We start from the raw sequence: 15,189 nt of genomic DNA on the forward strand, positions 1-15,189 counted from the left end.
ACCACCAAAAGGGTGAGTATTTACAACACATATGTGTTTTTCTTCCTTGCCTGGGGGTCCAGGTGGGCCTCTGATGCCTTGAACTCCATGGCTGCCTTTCTGGCCAGGAAATCCAGGTACTCCAAAACCTGAAAGACCTGGTGGCCCAATTGGCCCAGGGTTTCCTTGAATTCCTGGTAACCCAGCAGGTCCTGGATCTCCCATGGGGCCTAAAGTCATACCCTAATCACAAAATGACCAATATTTTTTGTTTTCTGATGAAATGCTCAGTTGTAGGCCAGCTTTGTAGTTTAGGTTTCTTGGGGAGTGAACACTTCCTTCAAATTACATGGACCAAGCAAAACATCATTCTGTAGTTACAAATATAAAGTCTACATCTAAATAATTCTAAAAGAAAATGCCCTCTGAGAAGCAGTATCACTTACAGAATTACCCTTGGTCCCAGGTGGTCCTTTAGATCCAGGGTGTCCTGGTGAACCATAGAGACCATCTAGACCAGGAAGGCCTGGCAATCCTGGCAACCCCTTATCTCCCTTCATTCCAAGGTGATAAGAGTTTCCTCCACTTCCCTTTTCTCCTGGTACACCCTGAAGTCCAGGTGGCCCTGGAGGTCCCTTCAGCAAATAAAGAACCTTATTACAATCAACCAAATTTGGACAAAGATTTGTCATGTTTATATTCAGGCCCTGTCCACATGGCAACGGATTCAGGTGAATCTGATAAAATTGTTTATCGTTTCGGCCTGGCGTCCACACGACACCGGTGTTTTGGGTGCCCCAAAACGAAATCTTTTGAGAACGGGTTCCAGAGTGGAAAAATCTGGCAATGGCGCCGTTGCGAAGTCGTCTGGATGAGTAGAACGGATTTGTTTACGATGACGTCACAACCACATGACTGAGTGCTTCACGCCGGGTAGAAGTGTAACAAACTCGATGCGAGTTGTCAACAAATCCTATAACTTAGTTCATGAAACGTGCTTACAAAATATTTTCACTGTGAATATTTATTGTGTAATGGTGCAAAGTGAGAGAGAGAGAGAGAGAGTGAGAGAATAGCCCTTAGGGCAGAGTCTTTAGTCCAAACACTGCGGAAGCAGTATAACCAAAACCGCGCACCGCCTGTGCACGTTCCAAAAACAAAAACAATCCCGCCAGCAAAAATAGGGGAAAAAAAGGAGTGATCTCACCTCTTCAGATGTTGGTTTAAGTCCGCCAATATATTCCTCAAAAAGGGCGTAGAAGAACAAAGTAATCCATCAACGTGTAGCATTCAATTTATTCCGGACCATTAAAGAATTCTGGAGGATATCAGAATGTTGGCATACCAGCTTCCATCTACCCCCGTTCATTCCTCTTTCCGCGTCTCCATTCAAAAAACGAGCAAGTGATTTAAAGGGACTATATCCATAGGACAGGGAGTGAGAAGGTGTGTGCGTGTGACAGTGACAGGGAAGAACCTAGGCTCATGCTCGCCCTGAATTTCTCTTAAAGTGAAGGCAGAAGAACGTTCAGCACCTGGCCAGGCTTTCTATGTATTAATTTACATAGCCGTTTTAATATGAAATATAAATAAGTGTCTTAGACAATAGATACTATTTTACGCTACTGATTAATAATCAAAACTTTATGTGGCTGATGCTACAGAAGAAGGGGTTTATGTGCATGTGTCCTACTTCTTCTATTGTTCTGGTGTCTCCGATGGGACCGTCTTACAGCGCATGTGTGGCATGTGTATTGCATCGTTTTCAGCAAGCGTTGCGTTGCCATATGTACCTGATATTTTACTGATCCGTTGCCCATGTGGACGCGATATTTTAAAAAAAAAATCTCGTTGCCATTGTCGTGTGGATGTAGCCTTAGTGTCACTATACCTCCTGCCAAATATCTGCATAAAGGTTGAAGTTAAGATGCTTTCATGTCTATGATATTTAGTTTGATTTAAATTAAACCCCTGTGTTTGGGCTGCACCATTACACTTCAGGTACAGACCAAAACAACCAGCTTCAAAGTGATGCAACCGTGGTTGAACACAAGTTCAGGAGTTGTGGAAAGAATTTTTTTTTGACATGCAACCTGACAAACACCATTTCTGCATTGTAGTGTGAATACGAGGAAATTTAGCTTTCCTTGATGTATGGTTTTCATGTGATGGCAGAAATTATAAGCAATGCTGTGCTGTGTGAGAAAGTGTGTTTTTTGCCTTTATGTCATACAAACAAGCAAAAATGGCAGAAATGATGTAAAGATTATGGCTCAGAAACCCAGTGTACAGCATGCTGTTTTCTATCATTTTCATGTTTTGTTGTGGATGAGAAAGTGTAAGTAGATAGACTGAAAATGATACTGTGACCAAAAAAATGGATGTGCACTAGGCCTTATATTGATATCAATCAATCAATCAATCAATCAATCAATCAATCAATCAATCAATCAATCAATCAATCAATCAATCAATTGGCTCACAGTCACTGGCTCTGGGTTATCCGTGCTTGGTTGTTATTCAAGAGATTATAATGGTGGCCAGTGAGTGAAGAAAGCCCAAGAAGACACTCAGCAAATTTTTTTTTTTTTAGCTTTTGAGTCTAGCTACAAATTATGTACGTGTGTACCATCTGATTAGTTTCAATCTCATTCTAATTTTTATAAGGCAAACAGACTACCATTGCATCCTTAGATACAAAATTGTATCATCGCTATTATTATACCTCATAACCTGGTAAACCAGCAACACCTTTAAAACCTGCATCTCCCTTTGGGCCAGGTGGTCCATTTACACCTACAAGTATAAAATAGTATACAGAGTTTCAAGTGGCTTTTATTTAATGTCACAATAAATATACTCTAGCTAATTGTAAACATTGTAACTGTGGTCTGGATAATATTATATACCTGGAAGGCCTTGAGGACCTGGTGGGCCTTGAGGACCTGTAAGTCCATTGCAACATTCATAACAGGGCTCCCCTTTATCACCTGTAATAACAAACAAGAAATCCCTATTTACATACATATGAAAACTTTCTAAGAATAAAATGATGCCAAGCCCACAAAACATGTTTCTGTTTCTTTAATTATACACAACCTATAGTAGAATTTCATCATGACAGTTTGTGTACCCTTTGGTCCCAGAAGGCCATCAGTACCAGTAACACCCGGAAGACCCTTGAATGTAATGGTTGGAGGATCTTCGACACATGGAGATAATCAATGAGTAAATGTTATAGAAAACAAGATCAGAAAGAAGACTGAAGATTCTATTCTATTATTAATTTAACAAAATTAATAAAATCACATTTATCACCTCCAATAATGTCAAGTCATGTTATGTAGAAAAGTTTTGTAACCTGGAAGCAGTACTGGGCCTGGGGGTCCTGGGTCTCCAGGAGGACCCTGTAGTCCTTGAGGACCATCTCTACCTGGAGGTCCAATCTGATCTGGTGCTGCATTACCCTTCTCCCCTTTGGGTCCTCTTTGGCCTGGTGGACCTGATGGCCCCATAGGTCCAAGGGCATATGAACCTACAAACATACTCAAGCTAATTAATTACATGAAGTACTGTACCTATAGCACAGGGAGGATTATTTTTCTATGAAGTTCTAAGAAGAATCTAAAAAGGTTATGAATGTTATAATTTCTTTTGTTTTTACATTTGACACAGGTGAAAAAGATGGAAGCTTGGAACATTATCTGTTTATCTGTTTGCCTGTTTCAAAAGAATTTAGTTTTCCAGTTAAGGCATTCTCAGTTAAATTTTTGTAGGAACTACAGTACAGTATATGTAAGTTTTTCATGCATATTATTTTACCTGCATGTTCTATAATTTTTTGAAATTTTTTTAATTAATTGGTGTATATCCTTCACATATTTATAGTTACCTGGAAGTCCTGGTGGTCCTGGAAATCCTGCAATGCCTAGAAATTGTAAAAGATATTAACAAAAAATGTATATTTTTATTTCTTTGCATACATCACTTTACACCGTAACATTTAACATTTTTGGATGGAATCTCCATTGTCAGCACTTTGTAACCTTCAGAAGTAAAGCAATAATTTTACTTTAATTTTTTGGCATGGGAAAGTTTTCAGGACAGATGAATTGCAGAATTGCACTTTGCAGTTTCTTGTTAAAACTGTTCATTGCTGCTGCGCGCTCATGTCTTCCAAAACAGAGACCTCCAAGACGCAATGAAGATCCACGTCTACAGAGTTGTGATCATCCTAGCTTTTCTCTACGGATCCAAAACCTGGCCACCATCTGAAGACCCTTAAGCATTTCCACCTATGCTGCTTGAGGAGTCTTTTGCATCAGCTGGGAGAACTACCATACCAACGCCAGCATCTTAGCAGAAGCTAAATTTCCAAGCATCAAGTCTATCATCATCCAAAGCCAACTGTGGTGGGCTGGCCACATCATCAGAATGGATGACAGCTGACTTCCGAAACAGATCTTCTACTCCCAACTCAGAGAAGGAAAGCGGTCCAGATGAGGACATAAGAAACAATACAAGGACCTGCTGAAACAAAACCTGAAAAGCTGCAGCATCAACTGAACAACTGAAAAGACTAGGCCAGAAACCGTAGTGTCTGGAGAGCAACCATCAGAAAAAGAGTCGAGAATTTTGAAAACCAATGGACAAACCACATCAAGGAGAAGAGGAGGCTGTGCCTTCCCACCACCAACATCTGCAGCATCTTCAACAAATCCTATAAATCAAGGATTGGGCTCCTCAGCCACCTGAGAACCCACCGAGACCAAGCTGCTAATGACTAGGAGAACATCATCTTTGCTTTCAAGGGATAGCCATGACGAATGTGAGTGATAACAGGAATGAACTTGTTCTACAGATGTTCCCCATTCAATAACAGAGTTGTTGTTACATTTAATGCAACTCTAAACAGATAAAAGTATGTGTTCATTAATAAATAAAAATAGAAAATGTTGGCAAATTGCTGTTGTATAAGAGGAATAAAACAGTCAGGAGAAGAATCAGCTTTAGCAGTGTCACAGAACAATGTAGGAATAGAATTTAGGCCTAAAACTAAATATTTGTAATTCTAACATCCATCTGTTCCAAGTATGCACCTTCAGATGTACTAACCTTTCATACCAGGCGGCCCAGGCTCTCCTTCACAACCAGCATCTCCCTCATATCCCTTCAGTAGACATCTACCAACCTGTGGATCCACAGTGAAGCTCATTTAACTTGGAGATGTAAATTTTTTTTTAAAGTATTTGAGATTCAACATACAATGGGATCAGTGATCTGAATTGTAAAAAATAAATAAATAAATAAATAAATAAAAATGATAAAATTAAAAAGCAAAAAAAAAAAGCTAAATATTAAAGTCAGCTTATTCATTTATTATGATGACAAAATAATAAATGTACTTCATGTATGTCTCCAGGGGGACCTGAGGGACCATGATCACCTTTCTCACCCTGGTAAAGATGAAAAGACAACATTCATACCGGAGCTGTAGCATTTCCTGAGATTTAATCCACATCACTTATGAAAACGTGACTGTTGTATCAGTTAAAGTTCCAGAAAGCAGGTTTGTGAGAATTTTACAAAAATGTACACTCACCTTGGGTCCTGGTGGGCCAGGTAAGTGTTCTGGAGGCCCACGGGCTCCTTTTTTACCCTTCAAATGATTAAAGACACATGCTCATACTCAAAAGACAGATATTTATGTACTTCTGAATAAATTTAAGAATATTTAAGGAAAGATACAGGATACAAAGACAGGCTTTATCAGCCAATATATATTTATAATCAAATGATGGGATAACAGAAATACACAGTGTTCATAAAAAAATTGAAATATATATAAAAATTACTGTCAATCCTTGTAATCCAGGTTCTCCTTCCTTTCCTAGTTTCCCCTAAATGTAAAACATTAAGATATCAATACTTTATAATTATGCAATATTATTAGTTGAACAAAACATCCAGATGTGTAAAGAAATATATACAATTATAGCAAGTGTAGCAGGAATGACGCTACAGCGAAATGGGTTAGCTTATTTAGCACTACAGCTACTTTAATTACTTTAAAGTCACCCTGAACGGAATAAAAGACTTGGTGTCATGTTGTTATAGGAAAACAATCAAGAACAGGCTAGTCTGAGGGAATAAAGTTTCTGTTTGGTTGATTATTTTTCAATAACAGCATTTTATACCACATTCATTCACCAATGATTACAATTTTAAGTGTTACAGTGAATTATATAATAACATTTAATTGCCCTTAACCTGTCACTGTGAACATTGCACATGCTAGCTGTCACGTAACACTGTACTGTAGCGATGTATTGAACGTGATATTTGGGGAAAAACAAAAACAGCCTTAAATCTACCTCAGCCCCTTGGACACCTTTGTCCCCCTTTTCACCTTTCTGAAGGGAGGAGCCCGGGCGTCCCTACAAGAAGGAAAGACGAGTACAAGCTCTATAGACTGTTTAAAGAAAAGTCCAGGATCCCATGGAAACTGATAAAGAAAAAAAGGCATAATTTTCAGCTTGAAAAATGCATGTAGAAAAACTCACAGGTCTACCATCACAGCCTCTTTCTCCCTCGTCTCCAGGCTCACCCTGAGGAGAGACATTTGTGCAAATGATCCATTTTGTAGTCTTCGGCGGTAGATATACTATAATTACAGGAACAATAACACATTTTCAAAGCTTTAAACTTTTACAGAAAACCTGATTTTTTAAAGGGGACATGCTGTGGATATGGCAATGGGACTTGGGGACGTACTGGACCTTTCAAAGTGGACTGGTACCTTCCCAGTCTGGAACTACCATACAAAGAAAATAGGTGGAGAGAACAGTGGTGGGTTTCACAAAAGCCTCTTAATGCTAAGAGCATCTTAAATAGGAGAGAGAGTGTTCATTGTGTTCCTCGCGCTAGCATTTAATGGTGATCTTTGTGCTGCGATGCTTTTGGGAAACTCAGGCCAGATCAGTTACAAATGTGCATGCATCTCATTTCATTTTTGATGTCACTACCCCGTCATTAACATATGACCACCCATAGCAATCTAAATCAAGAAGATGGAGCCATGTCAACTCTGTTGGAGTCTGCAAACTGTTACTAAAACGTACAAAACTTCCAAAAAGTCAAACATTATACATTCTATTGGATATTGTAATTTATTCTATCCACATTCACTGGATATGAGCAATCGCGCTCTGATTGGCTACTCTACTACTAGGATATCAGCTCAGATACCGTGAGTGGAGAAAAACAAAATAGCTGCGCACATCAAGTCAGATATGTCACTTTGTTATCAAGTATTTAAAAGAAACAGAAATAGCTAAAAGCAGGGCTGCCAACTTTTCGAAATTCCTTGGAGTGAGATTTTTTTTGGGGGGTGGGGGGGTCGACGGCAAAATTTTTCCGCACACCATGCAGTAAGTGGGAATTTTGTATTCAGTTTGATATTCACTCGTCCCTCTGCATTCTGGTGTTTTGTTAATGGGTCGTCCAGCTGGAGATGGACAAGGGGGGGGGGGGGGGGGGGGGGGTTTTGAGATTTTGGATTTAGTAGATGTTCCTGCATTCTGGTGGATTTTTGGAGTGGCCTGCTGTGCCATACCTACATTCTTACACACCCTGACTTGCCAGGCCTTCAGCTTGTGGCCAACAAAAGCACCAAGTTTTGGCTTAAAAGCCCCCACACTAGAAAACTACAGATGACTGCCAATGTTCCTGTAGCCCTATAGACCTGTGTTTCAGATTTAAAGGCAAGTTCATGTTTGAAAATATTTCATCAGCTAAGCCTAAACACCTTCTGAACTGAAACTAAATGTTAAGTTTTTAATAACTGTTGCAAAAATAAGATTGTCCCTCACTGACTATTCATTATGCATTTAAGGGCTTTCCCCACCACTGGGTTCAGCAGAAGATTGGCATGGGGAAAAATATCAACAGCAAAAGAACAAATAAAATGCTTAAACAGTAAGCAAAATGTGCATGTGCTACAAGAAACATTAAAATGATTAAGTTTGAACAGTATTGGAACACAAAAAGCTGAACCTTGGCCATAGGTGGGAATGTGCACACAAAGTTGGGCTTAACAATTTTGGTCATACTTAAATAAGCTATATTAATATATTTCTTATTAATTTATTTCTTATCTAAGTTTCTTATTAGTAATAGAGCATTCGTCAGGGCCTGTTATCTGACAAATATTCTCTACCTGTCTTGCCCTCTTTGAAACCCTGTCTCCTCAGTTCTCTGTCTTTTTTTAATTATTCACAAGTTCAAGTTCTTTGATATTAAAGGTGACCATGCTTTATTTACTTTAACTGAGCAATTACATACATCATAAATAATTAAAAATAAATACCCTGTAAATAAACAATAGGTATGGTGGCTAATGGCTCTTCTTGCATTTGTAATATTATCTCTTACTTGCTTTATTTTACAACATTTCCAGTATGGCTTCAAATAAAGTCATAAAGTATGATAACATACAGTAAACAAACTAAAAATGTGCCTTAATAACCGTGTGCTAAGGAGGTGCTCTCCTGTGCTGCTTGTTGGGGAAGATAGAGGCTGTGGCACGGCAGTAGGCCTATAATGATTTAGCATGCCTAGTACACAGCTCTCGATATGGCATTAAATATTCTCACAACACTTATAGGCTAAAACGATTAAGAAATTTTATATAAGTTCATAATTACGCCAGTAACACCACACATTGGCGTGCATATGTACAAACCTGTCTGAGACACCCGTCTTCAACTCGGATACCTTCTTCTCTCTCCTCTTCCTCTAAATTGACGGTAGGCAATTATCCAACTTCCGGCGAGTGCAGCATCATTAGATGCGCCACCTACCATAGGGGAGTGTGTACAGAAGGGAACACCGCTCTGCCTGTTTAGCCATGCGTAAGGCGTAATTGATCAATCGCAAGTGGTTGGCGTAATGCAATGGGTAGCCTAGATTAGATAGATAAACTAGATTTTTTTCTAGCGTGAGAAATTGGAGGTATGGCGTGTGAAGACAATCAAATGCGTGTGTCTCACGCTCATTGCGTGAGAGTTGGCAGCCCAGCTAAAAGAATATAGTTGGTTTCTCCCCCAATAGCTCCTGTTCCACACTCCAGCCCCGTTGGCGGCAGTAATGCACCTTTAAGTTGGTTTACCAACCACCAACAAACCCTAAAGAAGAAAACAAAATGGTGGAGCATGTTGCTGCTGAACCAACTGAGCATGAAGTAAAAACTCTACTTGAAACCAAAATACAAAAAAAAGCAACAAAATATGGAATGAAAGTATTTAATTGTAAGAAATATATATCGTATATATATATATATATATATATATATATATATATATATATATATATATATATATATAAAAAAGTGTGTGCGTGTATATGAGGTTTTTTTTCAAGAATTATTATTATCGCATTTTCCACAAATTGCTCCTGTCATTTCGCTGGTTTGTTTACATTCTAAGCGGAAATGATTTTGTCGGACATTTTGTATAAAATTTTGATTTATTGAATTTGCAAAAAAATACAAATAAAAATACTCTGTTTCTCAAAATCCAGTGAACGTGGAGAGAATAAAACAGTTATTCCACTCAATCTCATTGTACATGGCTTATAGCCAACTCGATGCTACGCACCTCATCAGCTATCAGCTCATGTACGACTCGATTTCGTGGAATAACTTAAATATTCTTCTTTTGGACTGAAACCTAGTTTGCTTGTATAACCAGTCAAAACTGTTCAGCTAATGTTAAACATGAAAATTCAACATCAAAAAAAGAAAAAGCATTAAAAACAGCAACATGAAGCCTGTAGCTAAACAATTCACTGGGTGTGGATGACGGAGTTCTCGTTTAAAGATGCTAGCCAATCAGGTGAAGTTATTTGCATATTTAATATTTAAAGCCACAGCTGCAAAATCAGCCTTTTTTATCCTATAATGATTTCATGCCATACATGAGAGAAAAGAACCAAGGCATTTTTTCAATTAAAAAAAAAAAACTAGCAAACTTTATAAAATATCTCAGGGAATGATATAAAATAATTGAAAAGTGTACAGGTCATCCATCCCCTTTAAAAATTCAGTGCAGAATTGAATCTAACTACACGTTACCTTTATACCCCGTTCACTATTCGCAAAAAATATTCCTCTTCCTCGTGGACCAGGCGCTCCAGGAGGACCCTGACCTCCCTACACATATTAAACCATGATATATCGTTGTATTGTACATTGACAGCAATTTGAATCGTCCACATCCAGTAAAATCAATAGATCCATCATTATACTGAAAACACAAGGCTGAATTGTGAATCATGTCTGTGAAGCAAAATATTCATATGAAAAGCTTTAATGTTAGATATATAAGTAACATATAAGTAATATACACTGTAATGTGTACCTTTGGACCATGAAGTCCTGGAACTCCAGATCGTCCTTGGGAGCCCTAAAAGACTCAGAGACACATACTGTACATATACAAGGCCACATGGCAGAGTGACACCTTTCCAAAATTAGTCTAAGACACAAAATAAGTTGATACCTTTAATCCTGGAGGTCCAGGAGGTCCAGGAGGTCCCTATAAAAAGACACAGCAAGAAGGTGTATTCATATACACTCACTGGCCACTTTATTAGGAATACCCCGACATCCACCTGCAGCTGTTTTATTTGATGCAGTTCTCTAATCAGCCGATCCCTTGAAAATCATGCAGATACAAATCAAGAGCTTCAGTTAATGTTCACAATGTTCAAACATCAGAACGGGAAAAATTGTGATCTCACAGTGAAGTGTGACTTTCTTTCTTTCACTGTGGTATGGGTGTTGGTTTGAGCCAGATGGACTGGTTTGAGTATTTCAGAAACTGCTGATTTCCTGGGGTTTTCACACACAACAGTCTCTAGAGTTTACACAGAATGGTGCGAAAAACAAAAAAACATCGAATGAGTGAGCGACAGTTCTGTGGGTAGAAACAAACGCCTTGTTGATAAGAGACGGTCAGAGGGAAATGGACAGATTTGAGGTGGTTTGAGCTGCTTTTTTGCCAGGAAGGTTATAGTAACTCATATAATCACTCTTTACAACCGTGGTGAGCAGAAAAGCATCTCAGCATGCAACAGAAAACAGAAGAACACACTGGGTTCCAGTCCTGCAGCCAAGAACAGCAATCTTAGCATCAAAAACAAGTTTCTATTAAAGTGGCCAGTGAGTGTGTGTCTGGACTTCATTCCACATATAGTACATACTTTTTCTATCTTTTATATGCTTTATATTGTCTTTTTATATTTTCTTTTCTACTTCTGTGCAAGTAAATTTAGCTTTTTATGGTAAATTCTGTTTTTTATGACACCAAACAATCATAAAAAGCATTTCACTGCACAGCACACTGTGTGTGTGTGTGTGTGTGTGTGTGTGTGTGTGTGTGAGAGAGAGAGAGAGACAGGGCCGCATTAACCCTTGCCGAGGCCCTGGGCAGACACACCCCCGAGGCCCCACCCCTGCCTGTTGTCAACTGCGCTCAGCAAATTCACCCCCTCAGACGCGCCTGTCTAACTAGACACAGAAACTTAAATAATGACAGTGGCACAATTAGAAATACTATTGAACGATAAAACTTTATATCCATCAACACCTATTTAATCGAGAAAAAGCAATGGTGAAATAGGCAACTACATGGTGAAAAACTCCATCAGACATCACGGCTAACAAGCCTGGTTAACTAAAGTTTAACCTCAAGAAGCCTTTGAATGAGTGAGTCAATGAACAACATGTCAAGAACATAACCGAGGCCTACAACAGTTTCTTTAGTATTCAGAACAAGAACATTCATTTGGTATATAACCGTTCGTTTTCATTTTGGAATCCAGGCGACTTTTAACTTGTGAAAACAGAGCGATAACAAAGAAAGAAAAATATCTTGCTTCTCAGAAATAAATCTCAAAATGTTAGGCTGTGTGAAACATTTCATCCTTTCACACACGTCCCAAACAGCAGCGGCACACAGCTTTGCGCATTCAGTTTGACAGCCATGGGTCAACTTACAAGGGCACTTTCCTACTTTTCTGGAAAGCAAAGTCATTAATTAAATCATTGAACTCAAGCTGGCGTAGCGTGTGAAGACATGGTGGACAGTGATCATATTGACAATGACGGGTGATTTATGCGACGGGACAAGGTGGGCTTCTTTACGGGTGGCGAAATGCATCAAAAATGTTATCAATATGATCAAAACTTCTGAAAATATCGTTTCATATTTTCCGATATCGGGGGCGGCACGGTGGTGTAGTGGTTAGCGCTGTCGCCTCACAGCAAGAAGGTCTGGGTTCGAGCCCCGTGGCCAGCGAGGGCCTTTCTGTGCGGAGTTTGTATGTTCTCCCCGTGTCCGCGTGGGTTTCCTCCGGGTGCTCCGGTTTCCCCCACAGTCCAAAGACATGCAGGTTAGGCTAACTGGTGACTCTAAATTGAGCGTAGGTGTGAATGTGAGTGTGAATGGTTGTCTGTGTCTATGTGTCGGCCCTGTGATGACCTGGCGACTTGTCCAGGGTGTACCCCGCCTTTCGCCCGTAGTCAGCTGGGATAGGCTCCAGCTTGCCTGCGACCCTGTAGAACAGGATAAAGCGGCTAGAGATAATGAGATGAGATGAAATTTTCCGATCTCGCTACTTCCGAGGCCCCCTGGTAGCCGAGGCCCTGGGCAGCTGCCCATGAAGCCCGTTAGGATAACGCGTCCTTGGTGAGAGCGAGAGAGAGAGAGCAATTAAATATTCATTTGAAATTGAATTTTACAATGGATATCATATGTTGAAAACAAATTTTCATGTTGATTTAACTGTTATAAAAATGGGATACGCTGTTACATTTCCACAAAGACTTTTAATAATATGCATGACACCAGCACCGAGTGATGTCATTTACTCTGGCGGGAAACTTCAGAAACTGAGGCAGTGAGGTGTGCTATGTTTCTTCTCTCTTTAATTTGAATAAAATGTTAAGGATACACCAAAAGTAGATTAATTATTCATCAACTCTGTTATTGTGATATCGGAGTGAATCTCTCGCTCATTTTTTAAAAACAATAATATGATTAAAATCCATAAAATTCTGTTTTTTTTTTAATACATACCCTGTGGGAGCTAGTTTGAGGTTAGCGTGTGGAGTTAAGACACAAAACGGTGAGAAATGTCAACTCTGTTATCATCAACTCTGTTAATGGATTGCCCAGTTTTCTGATAACGGAGTTGACAACATTGTCAACACTTGAAATGTACCTGCAGTTATAGAATGGGCCGTATGTATTTGGTCTTTGAGAAGCTGAACTGCTCAAAATAAGGAAAGAAGTCTTAAATTAACATTCCAAACTCACGTCAGTGCCTCTTAAACCCATTGGTCCTGGAAATCCCTTTAGACCCAGTGGTCCTGGTGGTCCCTGTAAGAAGGAAAACATTGGAACTGCTTCTTCTGAAGCTCAGAAACAAGGTTTTTGTATGACATTTCTAATCAAAGTCTTGGGAAAGTGGCGTGAATGACGTACCGGAGGTCCAAGACTTGCTTCTGTATTCAGGTCAGGGTGTACGGAGTCGCCCTGGTACCAAACAGAGGAAGAACGAAATCAGCAAGAGGTAAAGAAATGTTTTGGTCAGAAAAAATGAATCTCGGCACATTTTTCCACTTATCCCACATACATTTTTGGTGTTTGTAGTTTATTTTACTTCTGCAGTGGACAAAATGGACAAAGCTAATGGAGATGTTCCAGGACAGAATTGTAGATCAGGTGGAATTTTTCAACCTAGGTTAGAATTTTTAACCCAGATCATAATTTGTTGCTTGTATTTGGGAGATTTACTATATCTAGGGTTAGGATTTGGGAAGAGTTTGTATTTTAAACTACTTGATGACATAATAAGACTGGACTCATTAATACATTCAAAATATATAGTAGTCCTTCTATTGCAATTGTCACTGGTCTAGTGGTTAAGGTGTTGGGTTAATGACACCTTAGTGATGAGTATATTAATTTAAGTCAAGGAAATTGGAATATTAATTTAATAATAATTGGAATATTAATTTAAGTCAAGGAAAAGTTGCACCCTGCCACCCTGAAAAAAAAAACAGATTGAAAAAATTGTGAAAATTGACAGAGTTATAAGTGATTGGAAAAAAATCCTGTTTTTCATGGATCATTCTGAATCAGTGATCCAGATCAGCACCAAAAGTCATCATGTAATTCAGCCCAAAGGTATTCTTCATGTGAAATTTGGTGATGATTGGTTGAAAACTATAATAATAATAATAATAATAATAATAATAATAATAATAATAAAGTAGAAAGATCCTGAGTGAGCGTAAGAATTTGCGCCAGCATTGCTAGCACAAATAAAAAAAATGCTGAATAGACAGACAGATGTGGGGAAATACTCAGTAGGTGTAGACAGAGAGGAAATGGATGGAAAAAAGAGAAACAAAAGAAGTGAATGAAAATCCCTTTTAAGAATCTTAGATAATCCAAAATTTTACCTAGGTTGCAAATTATGAACTAGGTAAAAAAAAAAAAAAAAAGGTAAAAAAAATCACCTAGGTTGAATTTTTTTGACCTGTAACATAGATACACTTCCTAATCTTCAAGACACATTAATAAATGATTAATCAAATGATTTTTTTTTTATAACAGGGAGAGTCCGTATTCACAAATTTAACTCAAGATAAAATTCTGCTTTCCATATTTAGGAACTGGAAGTCATTCTGATTTCCAAGATCTCCAGCTCCATAACATTCCAGTGTTCAGCTACTTGGTAAGTTTTGTTTTAAAGTTTTGTTCTTTTTTTCTTTCTTATATTTATATATTACAGTCCCATGGAATGCGGTTTAAGGCAAATATTTACACAAAAGATTTTGTTTTGGGAAAAAATTCTATTATTTGCTAGAAATGTTAGCTTCATAGCAGTTTAAAACTTAACATTGAACTGTCTTAGCTTATTAATGAATTAAAAAAATTAGTTCACAGACTTTTCTTTGGCAGCTGCATTCACAATTTAAAATTTGTTAACTGTTTTTCACATCTGTAATTCTCAAACAGCTGTGAGCGAAGTTTTCTTTGAATGCCAAACAGCCTGAACAGAAACCCAGTAAACTGAAATTTGTCATCTGTTCCTTCTTTTCATTCAATCTGTTCTGTCTACTTTCAGTTTCTGTCACTG

At 38.5% G+C, this 15,189-nt stretch overlaps 1 protein-coding gene across 1 annotated transcript in view; it reads right to left on the reverse strand.

The window, feature by feature from the left end:
- The window catches only part of LOC132871329 (collagen alpha-5(IV) chain-like), a 52,306-nt gene that overhangs the window by 7,770 nt on the left and 29,347 nt on the right, over nucleotides 1–15,189 (reverse strand). The window contains exons 12-29 of the mRNA XM_060905440.1: nucleotides 13,527–13,577; nucleotides 13,359–13,421; nucleotides 10,539–10,574; nucleotides 10,398–10,442; nucleotides 10,112–10,189; nucleotides 6,543–6,587; nucleotides 6,354–6,416; nucleotides 5,835–5,879; nucleotides 5,582–5,638; nucleotides 5,385–5,435; nucleotides 5,095–5,170; nucleotides 3,872–3,907; nucleotides 3,341–3,514; nucleotides 3,113–3,181; nucleotides 2,889–2,969; nucleotides 2,705–2,775; nucleotides 426–614; nucleotides 51–222 (exon numbers count right to left, since the gene is read on the reverse strand). Coding sequence (XP_060761423.1) covers nucleotides 51–222; nucleotides 426–614; nucleotides 2,705–2,775; nucleotides 2,889–2,969; nucleotides 3,113–3,181; nucleotides 3,341–3,514; nucleotides 3,872–3,907; nucleotides 5,095–5,170; nucleotides 5,385–5,435; nucleotides 5,582–5,638; nucleotides 5,835–5,879; nucleotides 6,354–6,416; nucleotides 6,543–6,587; nucleotides 10,112–10,189; nucleotides 10,398–10,442; nucleotides 10,539–10,574; nucleotides 13,359–13,421; nucleotides 13,527–13,577 — 1,402 coding nt within the window. The remainder of the gene's footprint in view (nucleotides 1–50; nucleotides 223–425; nucleotides 615–2,704; nucleotides 2,776–2,888; nucleotides 2,970–3,112; nucleotides 3,182–3,340; nucleotides 3,515–3,871; nucleotides 3,908–5,094; nucleotides 5,171–5,384; nucleotides 5,436–5,581; nucleotides 5,639–5,834; nucleotides 5,880–6,353; nucleotides 6,417–6,542; nucleotides 6,588–10,111; nucleotides 10,190–10,397; nucleotides 10,443–10,538; nucleotides 10,575–13,358; nucleotides 13,422–13,526; nucleotides 13,578–15,189) is intronic.

Source organism: Neoarius graeffei, chromosome 23, assembly GCF_027579695.1.
Source record: "Neoarius graeffei isolate fNeoGra1 chromosome 23, fNeoGra1.pri, whole genome shotgun sequence".
Classification (NCBI taxonomy): domain Eukaryota; kingdom Metazoa; phylum Chordata; class Actinopteri; order Siluriformes; family Ariidae; genus Neoarius; species Neoarius graeffei.